Here is a 12,072-nt window from a genome sequence, read left to right on the forward strand (position 1 = left end):
CTTGATGACAGCTTTGCACACTCTTGGCATTCTCTCAACCAGCTTCATGAGGTAGTCACCTGGAATGCATTTGAATTAACATGTGTGCCTTGTTAAAAGTTCATTTGTGGAATTTATTTCCTTCTTAATGCGTTTGAGCCAATCAGTTGTATTGTGACAAGGTAGGGTTGGTATACAGAAGATAGCCCTATTTGGTAAAAGACCAAGTCCATATTATGGCAAGAGCATCTTAAATAAGCAAAGAGAAACGCCAATCCATCATTACTTTAAGACATGCAGCAGCTCAGTCAATACGGATAATTTGAAGAACTTTGAAAGTTTCTTCAAGTGCAGTCGCATAAACCATCAAGCACTATGATGAAACTGCCTCTCATGAGGACCACCACAGGAAAGGAAGACCCAGAGTTACCTCTGCAGCTGAGGATAAATTCATTAGAGTTAACTGCACCTCAGATTGCAGCCCAAATAAATGCTTCACAGACACATCTCAACATCAACTGGTCAGAGGACACTGTGTGAATCAGGCCTCCCTGGTCGAATTGCTGCAAAGAAACCACCACTAATAAGAAGAAGAGACTTGCTTGGGCCAAGAAACAAGCAATGGACATTAGATGGGTGGAAATCTGTCCTTTGGTCTGATGACCTGCATCAGATGACCTGGCCTCCACAATCACCCTATCTTAACCAAATTGAGATGGTTTGGAATGAGTTGGAGCGCAGAGTGAAGGAAAAGCAGCCAACAAGTGTTCAGCATATGTGGGAACTCCTTCAAGACTGTTGGAAAAGCATTCGAGGTGAAGCTGGTTCTGAGAATGCCAAGAGTGTTTAAAGTTGTCATCAAGGCAAAGGGTGGCAACTTTGAAGAATCTCAAATATAAAATAGATTTTGATTTGTTTAACACTTATTTGGTAACTACATGATTCCATACGTGCTATTTCATAGTTTTAATGTCTTCACTATTATTCTACAATGTAGAAAATAAAGAAAAAATAAAGAAAAACCCTTGAATGAGTAGGTGTGTCCAAACTCTTGACTGGTACTGTACTGTGAAACGACAACACGTTATACAGAAAATAAGGCACTTACTTTGATAGCAACACACATATCCAAAGTTATAATTTTTGGGGAAAACAACAATAGTGGCATTGTGAGCGCCAGCCAAAAAATGTGCCAGAGGGAAAAAGTTTGTGCAAGACTGGGTAAATGTCTGCATACTTGATCTGCGTAACACTGAGGAAGTGCTTGGGCTCTCCTTGAAGAAATTTGTCCAGCTCAGTAAAGCCTCAAACATAAATTGTCTGCAACAGTGAAATGGGATACTTCTATGTGAATTAATGAGGAGGCAGAACACACCTCAATTCAAACTGTTGTTAGAGAATAAAACTTGATAGAAAATAATTTGAAATTGACAAGTTGAAACATAACCTACAGATAATTATCAGGCAGCGTGTGATAACTATCGCGTTGCGAAACAATCCCATTTTGGAATGTGCATAAAACAACTCACGCTGGGGTGACCGTTAGGGATATTTGGAACTCACATGTGAAAAGGTTAAAGTGCTATAAGTGATTGTGGAGTCTATTTGCTCTTTGCCCATCAGAAAGTTTCAGACAGCTGTGTACATTGTTCTAATGTTGTGTAAACCTTTATGGACTGTACGGGTAGGTATGTGAGAAGACTGGGGAGCTTCTGCTGTGTGAGGGCCAGTGTTGTGGGGCCTTCCACCTCCAGTGTAGCGGCCTCACAGAGCCTCCTAAAGGGAAGTTCGTCTGCCAGGAGTGCAAGTCTGGTGGGTCAAGCATATATTCTGTAAAAACACAACCACTGTATCCTCATTAACATATTTTTTATGCCTCATTCCTACTTGGACAAAATTGTGGAAAGACTATTATTAGTTGCATATAGAGTTATCAGTGTGCTATCTGATTGTTTCACACATAATTTTGCTGATTCTCTCCCCTCAGTTATCCTCTGATCCTAAAATCCACCATTCTCTCTGGCTTGTAAACCAGTTTATTAAACTTGATGTGTTTGTTGCTAGGTGTCCATACCTGTTTTGCGTGTAAGAAGCCCGGGGAGAACGTGAGGCGCTGTATGATCCCAGTGTGTGGGAAGTTCTACCATGGAGAGTGTATCGCCAATCACGCTCCCGTTGCCCCCCTGCACGGGGGCTTCCGCTGCTCTCTCCACGTCTGTCTGTCCTGCTTCATCACTAACCCTGTCAACCCCTCCGTCCCCAAAGGTGTGTGCTGCTCTGCTCCACCCAGCACAGTTCAGTTTAATTAGATTTTATGCAAATCTTCTCAATTGCAACCACCTTACCCTGGTAACTCTACAGGAGAACGGGATGAGGTTAGAGTTGGAAAACTGAAAAATGTTTGCAAACATATGTTTTCTCAAAGAATTTTCATTTTGCACAAGAAATTCAGCTAGTTCATATCAACACCATGATAGAAAGACCCACTACTTGAAATGAGCTGTGGGAAGTAAATATACAGTACCAGTCAAAAGTTTGGACACAACTACTCATTCATGGGTTTTTATTTATTTGTACTATTTTCTACATTGTAGAATAAAGTGAAGATATCAAAATTAAGAAATAACACATCTGGAGTCATGTAGTAACCAAAAAAGTGTTAAACAAATCCAAATATATTTTATATCTGAGATTCTTCAAAGTAGCTACCCACTGCCTTGATGACAGCTTTGCAGACTCTTGGCATTCTCTCAACCAGCTTCACGATGAATGCTTTTCCAACAGCTCCCACATATGCTGAGCACTTGTTGGCTGCTTTTCCTTCACTCTACGGTCCAACTCATCCCAAACCATCTCAATTGGGTTGAGGTCTGGTGATTGTGGATTCCAGGTCATCTGATGCAGTACTCCATCACTCTCTTTGGTCAAATACAGCCTGGAGCTGTGTTTTGGGTCATTGTCCTGTTGAAAAACAAATGATAGTACCACTAAGAGCAAACCTGATGGGATGGAGTATCACTGCAGAATGCTGTGGTAGCCATGCTGGTTAAGTGTACCTTGAATTCTAAATAAATCACTGACAGTGTCACCAGCAAAGCACCATCACACCTCCTCCGACATGCTACACTGTGGGAACCACACATGCAGAGATCATCCGTTCACCTACTCTGTGTCTCACAAAGACACGGCGGATGGAACAGAAATCTCAAATTTGGACTCGTCAGACTAAAGGACGGATTTCCACCGGTCTAATGTCCATTGCTCGTATTTCTTGGCCCAAACAAGTCTCTTCTTATTATCGGTGTCCTTTAGTAGTGGTTTCTTTGCAGCAATTTGACCATGAAGGCCTGATTCATGCATTCTCCTCTGAACAGTTGATGTTGAGATGTGTCTGTTAGGTGAACTCTGTGAAGCATTTATTTAGGCTGCAATCTGAGGTGCAGTTAACTCTAATGAATTTATCCTCAGCTGCAGAGGTAACTCTGGGTCTTCCTTTCCTGTGGCAGTCCTCATGAGAGCCAGTTTCATCATAGCGCTTGATGGTTTTTGCGACTGCACTTGAAGAAACTTTCAGTTCTTCAAATGTTCCATATTGACTGACCTGCCTGTCTTAACCTCTCTTGGGTAGGGGGCAGTATTGTAAGTGTCACTCCAAGTGGACTCTGTTTTGGTGTGCATGAACTGGAGCACGCTTCACGTTGTTTTTATCCGGTATTAGAAACAGTTTATTCCGTCTTAAATTTTATTGATTATTTACGTTTTAGGGTACCTGAGGTTGGATTAGGAACGTTGTTTGAAATGTTTCGACCAAGTTTACAGGTAACTTATTAGATACTTTGTAGGCATGTTGGACGAGTTGAAACCGGTGTATTTCTGAATCAAACACGCTAAATAAATTGACATTTTGAGACATAAAGAAGGACATTATCGAACAAAAATACGTTTTGTGATGTTTCTGGGAAGAATATCTTCAAAGGTAAAGCACTAATTATATCGCTATTTCTGACTTTTGTGGCGCACCTGCCTGGTTGAGATATGATTTTCATGTGTTTGTATGCATGGCGCTGTCCTCAGATAATTGCATGGTTTGGTTTCGCCGTAAAGCCTTTTTGAAATCTGACAGGGCGGCTGGATTAACAAGAAGTTAAGCTTTATTTTGATGCATAACACATATATTTTCAATAATGTTAAATATTTTAATTTGGTATTTCTGAATTTCGCGCTCTGCAATTTCACCGGATGTTGGCCAGGTGGTTCGCTACCGTCCCACCTGCCCATAAGAAGTTAAAGTAATGATGGACTGTCGTTTCTGTTTGCTTATTTGAGCTGTTCTTGCCATAATATGGACTTGGTCTTTTACCAAATAGGGCTATCTCCTGTATACCAACCATACCTTGTCCCAACACAACTGATTGGCTCAAATGCATAAAGAAGGAAACAAATTCCACAAATTCACTTTTAACAAGGCACACCTGTTAATTGAAATGCATTCCAGGTAATTACCTCATAAAGCTGGTTCTGAAAATGCCAAGAGTGTGCAAAGCTGTCGTCAAGGCAAAGGGTGGCTACTTTGAAGAATCTGAAATATAAAATATATTTTAATTTGTTTAACAATTTTTTGGTTACTACATGATTCCATATTTGTTATTTCATAGTTTTGATGTCTTCACTGTTATTCTACAATGTAGAAAATAGTAACAAATAAATAAAAACTCTTGAACGAGTAGGTGTGTCCAAACTTTCGATGGGTACTGTATGTGTACTAGATATTCTAACTAACAGCTCATTCTGCCTCTGTCTCCCCTGTGTTGTGTGTCCTGTAGGTCGTCTGACACGCTGTGTGCGTTGCCCTGTGGCGTACCATGCCAACGATTACTGCATGGCAGCGGGCAGTGTGGTCCTGGCCAACAACAGCTTCCTGTGTCCCAACCACTTCACCCCCCGCAGGGGATTCCGCAACCATGAACACGTCAACGTCAGCTGGTGCTTTGTCTGCTCTGAAGGTACGCCGGCCTCCACATATGTTGGGTTGTTAGAGTCCGATATGCATAGATACACTCAGTAAACACTTACCTACATATGTAATGTGTATTACATGATCAGGGTACAATTTTCGTAGAACACATGATCAGAGTTCATATGTACTACAGCCCAGTTACATCTCTGTTTGCTCATCTGAGTTTTCAATCTCATAGACCAGTCCAGTAGACAAACTGTTATTCCTCTCCCATGCTCCAGGGGGCAGTCTGTTGTGCTGTGAGTCGTGTCCTGCTGCCTTCCACCGGGAGTGTCTGAACATCGACATGCCCGAGGGCAGCTGGTTCTGTAACGACTGCCAGGCCGGGAAGAAGCCCCACTATAAAGACATCCTGTGGGTCAAAGTGGGCCGGTACAGGTCAGTACAGCCGCCTGGGGACCAACCTCACTAGCTAACCATTGGTTTGGCAAAACAACAACAAGTTGCCTAAAGACGAAACAGATGGCATCCAGGATATTAAGTCCTCCCCTGCCTGAACCACATTCCTCATGAAAAGCATCCTTTAGGTGTTCTGACAAAACCACCAAGGTACTGAGAACTGAAATGCACCTGTATTTATCTTCACAATATGGCAGTGGTTGCAAATGGTTGTGGTTTTTCTGCCATGGCCCATTTCCTTTTCTCGTTCATATCGTCTTTTCCCTTCCTATCTTCTGTCTAGGTGGTGGCCTGCGGAGGTCAACCATCCCAAGAACATCCCGGAGAACATCCTACGTATGAGGCACGACGTAGGCGAGTTCCCTGTGCACTTTTTTGGCTCCAACGACTACCTGTGGACCTACCAAGCCAGAGTCTTCCCCTACATGGACGTAGACACCAACAACAAGGAGAAGATGGGGAAAGGTGTAGACGTCATCTACAAGAAAGGTATTCACACCAATTTTGTTTGACAGTAGAGGACATTTGAAGGGGAGGCTTGAGCTGTGCAAGTGTGTGTAGCGTGGGTGTGTGCAGAGAGTAAGAGTGTTTTGTCAAAGGGAATTGTGACACGGTTGTCATTGACTTTATGTTAATCTTTCCCCAGCTTTGGAGGAAGCTGCTCGCAGGTTTCTGAAACTGCAGGCAGAGAAAGAACTGAGACAGCTTCAGGAGGACAGGAGGAATGACAAGAAACCCCCTCCATACAGACACATCAAGGTACCATAACTGCCACATCTCTTGCCGCACAAAATGTATACATTAAAGGCCCATTGAAGTCAAAAACATGACTTTCCTGTGTTTAATATACACTGAGTGGACAAAATATTAGGAACATCTTCCTAATATTGAGTTGTACCCACTTTTGCCCTCAGAACAGCCTCAATTCATTGGGGCATGGACTCTAAAAGGTGTCGAAAGTGTTCCACAGGGATGCTAGCCCATATTGACTCCAATGCTTCCCACAGTTGTGTGAAGTTGGCTGGATGTCCTTTGGGTGGTGGACCATTCTTGATACACAAAGGAAACTGTTGAGAAACCCAGCAGCGTTGCAGTTCTTGACACACCCAAACCAGTGCGCCTGTCACCTAATACCATACCCCATTCAAAGACGGCAATATTTTGTCTTGCCCAGTCACCCTCTGAATGGCACACATACACAATCCATATCTCAAGATTTAAAATCATTCTTTAACCTGTCTCCTCCCCTTCATCTACACTGATTGAAGTGGATTTAACAGGTGACATCAATAAAGTATCATTGCTTTCAACTGGATTCACTTGGTCTGTCTATGTCATGGAAACAGCAGGTGTTCCTAATGTTTTGTACACTCAGTGTGTATTTCTACTATGACGTTGCAATAATACTGTAAAATTGTGAAAATTATAATAATGGCCTTTTAGTGTAAGAGCTGTCTGATAAGACTGCCTGAAATTTCAGCCTGTTTTGGAGGGATGAAGTTTTGGCCTGCCTGGTGACGTCACCAGACGGTAAATTAGTTAATAGACCAATAAGAAGGAGAGTTACAAACCTTTCTGCCAATAACAGCTAGTTTTCAGTTTTCCCTTCCCCACTTAGACCATTCCCAGACTCCCAACTAACAGAAATTGTGCTTGAGAAATTGCTCTTTGCTAACAAGCTATTTTTGTAAATTTTTGACCATTTTTATTGAAAACAGTAAGGTGAGGTACTTAATTGTTACCCAGAAATGATTTGATATTGAGATTTTAAAAAGTCTGCGTTGGTCCTTTAAGTTTTAGTTTTGAGCTGTAGAAGTATTACCACACCCCCTTTGCAACTTCATTCCTCTGAAGTCACTCGCCTAACCTCTCAGGTGAATCGGCCAATCGGGAAGGTGCAGTTCATCACGGCCGACCTTTCAGAGATCCCACGCTGTAACTGCAAGGCTTCAGACGAGAACCCGTGTGGCATCGACTCTGAGTGTATTAACCGCATGCTGATGTACGAGTGCCACCCCCAGGTGTGCCCAGCGGGCAATGGCTGCCTGAACCAGGCCTTCACCAAACGCCAGTACAGCCAGGTGGAGATCTTCAGGACTCTGGCACGAGGCTGGGGCCTTCGCTGTGCCCATGACATCAAGAAGGTAATGGTGGAGGTTTTACCATTAATCATGTAAAGTAGAGATCAATGTGCCACCATGAAACTGTATCCCCTGGGCTTAAACTATATTTTCAAAAGGCTATGGATTTGAAACAGGCTTTGTTTGATTCTTCTTCAATCCAGACAGATTCCAGCAGACTTTTTTTCTAGAAAGTGTAAGCAATATTTTGGATGTTAAAGGAATCATGAAGTATGACTTTTGAAATGGTAATCAGTGATATGTTAATCTAATCATCAAACCATAAAGTTGAAGCCCTGTCATCAATGGCCATCATGGCTTTGAAACACTGATTTGCCAAGTCTATCTGCTATGATCTTTACATGTAAATGACCCTTTCAAAAGTCAGTTAAACCCAAGGGAGCTCTCAGATGAATCCAAGAGTAATTATTTGAGAAGTAGAATGATTGGTAGTAGAATGAGTGTTCCACTGTGTCTCTCATGCTGACGGTCATGGTTGTGTTCTCAGGGGGAGTTTGTGAATGAGTACGTAGGAGAAGTGATCGATGAGGATGAGTGCCGGGTCAGGATCAAACACGCCCAAGATAACGACATCTGTAACTTCTACATGCTGACTCTGGACAAGGTACGGCTCAGGAGTCAGGATTTCAGAGCTCTCGTGGGACTGTCTCTTGGCCTGAAGTTACCTCTGTAATCGTATGACCTTTAACCAGGATTTCTGTAACCAGCTACTGATTACAGAAATTTGAATAGTATCTCAACGCCGCTCAGAGGACGTTTGGCAGAAAAGTCTCTGTCGTCAGCCATATGAAACAGTGACAATATTGTACTGTCACTAAGTATGCTCATATTTATTTTACAGTTATAAGAAAGGTGAAATCTTATAGTAAGTAATTTATAATTTGATGTTTTACTGTATTTAGAAAGCATTTCAGTCCTTTCAAGCCCTATTGCCCCATTTTTTTTAAATAGGGGAACAAATTATAATACAGAGCTGCCAACTCTAACGCAGTGGCCGTGAGACACGCATTTGACCCGCATTTGGCCCTCTTCTCACGGAACACCTCTTATATTTCACGCATTGAAAAGTACTGCTTTTATCTAGTCCATTGAAAAGTACTGCTTTTATCTAGTCAATTGCATAGTCAGCGCGTTAACCTTTCATCTGTGCTCCGAATCGTTTTGAAATCGGAGCATCTGCACATTCAATTTAACATCATCACGAGCGTAACCTCTTTCATTGTCCTGTCTTGCCACAGCACTGTGAACCGCGGCACATTGAAGCATATGATTGGCCTAGTTATGTAAGGGATCAGGGGGGTTGGTTGCATGTTTTAAAGATACACCCCTCAAGATTAGAGTAAAAAGAGCTGCACTGTAGCGCTGTTTTATGTACAATGTTGTCAACAAAATTAGGTGGCTGTTACTCCCGTCCGCATTGCAGAATGCAGCCTTTTGACAGCATGTACTAAAGTCGATTTAATCCACACTTGCATTAGTCCCCTCTTTTGGTGATTGGCATTTAGGATAAAAGCTAATTTATGCTTAATCCAAAATGTGTTCGGAGGCTCCGTATGGATAGTGTGACTCAATCATGGATCCTCCGGGGACATGCAGAGGCCACATTTAGCTCCATACCGCATCGCCGTACAACTCCCACATTTGGTAACAGTGCGGAGGGTTTCTTATCTCTGTATAGCTCCGCATTGACATGATTGGTTGACGGTAGGTGGGGGCGGGAGGTCCTGTTGAAACACAAACTCATTTCCTTGACAACTTCCTTCACAACAGCTCTGATCAACAGCTCTGTGCTGTTTCGTGAAGCGCAAGAAGTATGAATGCACTGACTTCTGCAGAGGCCGTATCGCCATAAATGCTGCACTGCCAAAGCAGACGTCAGATTGACAATGCATTGCCTTTTAGGCTATTACAACGAAAAGGCAGCAGACAGACAATCATGGATCTCAACGCCGCTCTGTCTGCTGCCTTTTCGTTGTAATAGCCTAAAAGGCAATGCATTGTCAATCTGACGTCTGCTTTGGCAGTGCAGCATTTATGGCGATACGGCCTACAGTATGTAGGCATGGATAAGACCTACAGTATGTTTTATCAGGGAAGTTTGGTAGGGTGACCTGATTTGTAACTATGATAATAATTTTGTCAAACAGACTGTGAACCGAGAAGTGTAAGTTTGATTCTAGACTATACAAATTCTTGACTATAACTATACCAATAATCTGGTTAGTGTGTAGGGGCAGATTTATGTAATCTTGTCTTCAGGAGATTTTATTATCTACAGTATTTACTTGATCTAGTCTGATCAGTGGAACAATTCTCATTCTTAATAGTGGGCTAAAATATAGGGTAATTAGTGTGGCTTGTCAGCAAGAAGACTACTGTTATTCCCCTCACATATTTTATTATTACACTTCTTCACAATTTTGACAGTGTAATCACATATTTGAAATCTGATATGACTACTTGTGTCTTTTGAAAATGAATTGTATGACGCTATGTATTAATGCAGCCATTCATGGACAGTTTTGAATAAGTCATATTATTCCATGTTAAATGCTCCAGAAATCAAATGTAATTTATCAGATGAGAACAGGGATCAATCTCTTTTTCCAACCTTCCCACTATTTGTAGAATTTGCCAGTCTCCCTATCTCATTTCATTACTGTCTGAATAAAGCGTCAAACCACCTACAAATATGTTAACAAAAAAATGTCAGCATACTTTAAATTTCTCACCCCAAAAATAATAATCTCAAAGAAACAAAGTCATCCAATTTTGAGTGTTAATTTAATGTTGAAAGCATTCAACTTTTCCACCCTGGTCATAGGCCTATGCCATGTCAAAAATCGTAGAATTGCAGGAAGTTAGCTTAAAATGAGGAACATATTCCTGGGGGAGGACACCCAGTCCTCCATCTAGGGGTTGTGCCAGGGCTAATGAAATTCACATAGCAAATCTCACTCCAAGCTTTCTTCAAAAGTTGGCAGTCCTGTCATATTTATATTTTTTTATATTTCATAATATTTGAGCTATGTACTTGAGCTTAGGTCCTCAAAAGTGAGTACACCTCAGCTATTTATTGTTTAAAAAAGTACCTTAGAGGTGAGTTCTACACTTTTCTAAAATTATGCAGCATTACCATTTAGGTTTATGGCCATCTTATGAAAAATTATTACTTTTGGGTATGTCTATTTAGGCAGAATGCTACATTTTGCCCTATCATTCAAGAGAGGGGATTCTTTTGGTTTTCTGTATTTCATCTGCTTTGCATGGTATCATAAAGACACCCAAAAGGAATGATGATTGAACAGTGTTGTCCATGTCGGTGTGTTGATTAGGATCGGATCATTGATGCTGGGCCAAAGGGGAACCAGGCCCGCTTCATGAACCACAGCTGCCGGCCCAACTGTGAGACACAGAAGTGGACGGTGAATGGAGACACGCGTGTGGGACTCTTCACTCTCATAGATGTCCCTGCAGGTGAGCGGAGCTTTGGCTTAAGGAGTTTGTGCTATATTACAGCTTTGGTTTTTGGCAACACTTTTCATTATGTAGGCATTGGCAGAAGAACTACACAAATGACAAAAATTATGTAGACACTTGCTTGTCAAACATTTTAGTTACAAAATCACTGGCTTTAATATGGAGTTGGTCCCCCCTTTGATGCTATAACAGCCTCTACTCTTCTGTGAAGTCTTTCCACAAGATGTTGAAATATTGCTGCAGGGACTTCCTTCCATTCAGCCACAAGAGCATTAGTGAGGGCACTGATGTTGGGCGATTAGGCCTGGCTCGCAGTCGGGGTTCCAAAGGTGTTCGATGGAGTTAAGGTCAGGGCTCTGCGCAGGCCAGTTCTTCCACACCAATCTCGACAAAACATTTCTGTATGGACCTCGCTTTGTACATGGGGGCATTCAGGACAGGTCCTTCCCCAAACTGTTGCCACAAAGTTGGAAGCACAGAATCATCTAGAATGTCATTGTATGCTATAGCATTAAGATTTCCCTTCAATGGAACTAAGGGGCCTAGCCTGAACCATGGAAAAACAGCCCCAGACCTTTATTCTTCCTCCATCAATCTTTACAGTTGGCACTATGCATTCCGGCAGGTAGCGTTCCCCTGGCATCCGCCAAACCCAGATTCACCAGTCAGACTGCCAGATGGTGAAGCGTGATTCCACGGCGAGCTTTACACCACTTCAGTTGATGCTTGGCAATGCGCATGGTGATTTTAGGCTTGTGTGCGGCTGCTCGGTCATGGAAACCCATTTCATGAAGCTCCTGACGAACAGTTATTTTGCAGAGGTAGTTTGAAACACGGTAGTGAGTGTTACAGACGAGTTTTAAGTGCTTCGCGCTTCAGCACTCGGCAGTCCCATTCTGTGAGCTTGTGTGGCCTACCACTTCGCGGCTGAGCAGTTGTTGCTCCTAGACGTTTCCACTTCACAATAACAGCACTTACAGTTGACTGGGGCAGAAATTTGACAAACTGACTTGTTGGAAAGGTGGCATCCTATGACGGTGCCATGTTGAAAGTCAC

The 12,072-nt window shown here is 42.3% G+C and overlaps 1 protein-coding gene across 1 annotated transcript in view; it reads left to right on the forward strand.

Moving 5' to 3' along the window:
• Positions 1-12,072, forward strand: part of nsd1b (nuclear receptor binding SET domain protein 1b) — a 29,834-nt gene that overhangs the window by 13,100 nt on the left and 4,662 nt on the right. The window contains exons 12-20 of the mRNA XM_021623635.3: positions 1,668-1,791; positions 2,044-2,244; positions 4,803-4,982; positions 5,218-5,374; positions 5,679-5,884; positions 6,042-6,154; positions 7,270-7,539; positions 8,024-8,140; positions 10,872-11,013. Of these exons, the coding sequence (XP_021479310.3) occupies positions 1,668-1,791; positions 2,044-2,244; positions 4,803-4,982; positions 5,218-5,374; positions 5,679-5,884; positions 6,042-6,154; positions 7,270-7,539; positions 8,024-8,140; positions 10,872-11,013 (1,510 nt within the window). The remainder of the gene's footprint in view (positions 1-1,667; positions 1,792-2,043; positions 2,245-4,802; positions 4,983-5,217; positions 5,375-5,678; positions 5,885-6,041; positions 6,155-7,269; positions 7,540-8,023; positions 8,141-10,871; positions 11,014-12,072) is intronic.

Source organism: Oncorhynchus mykiss, chromosome 12 (genome assembly GCF_057628025.1).
Source record: "Oncorhynchus mykiss isolate SJ-2025 chromosome 12, ASM5762802v1, whole genome shotgun sequence".
Classification (NCBI taxonomy): domain Eukaryota; kingdom Metazoa; phylum Chordata; class Actinopteri; order Salmoniformes; family Salmonidae; genus Oncorhynchus; species Oncorhynchus mykiss.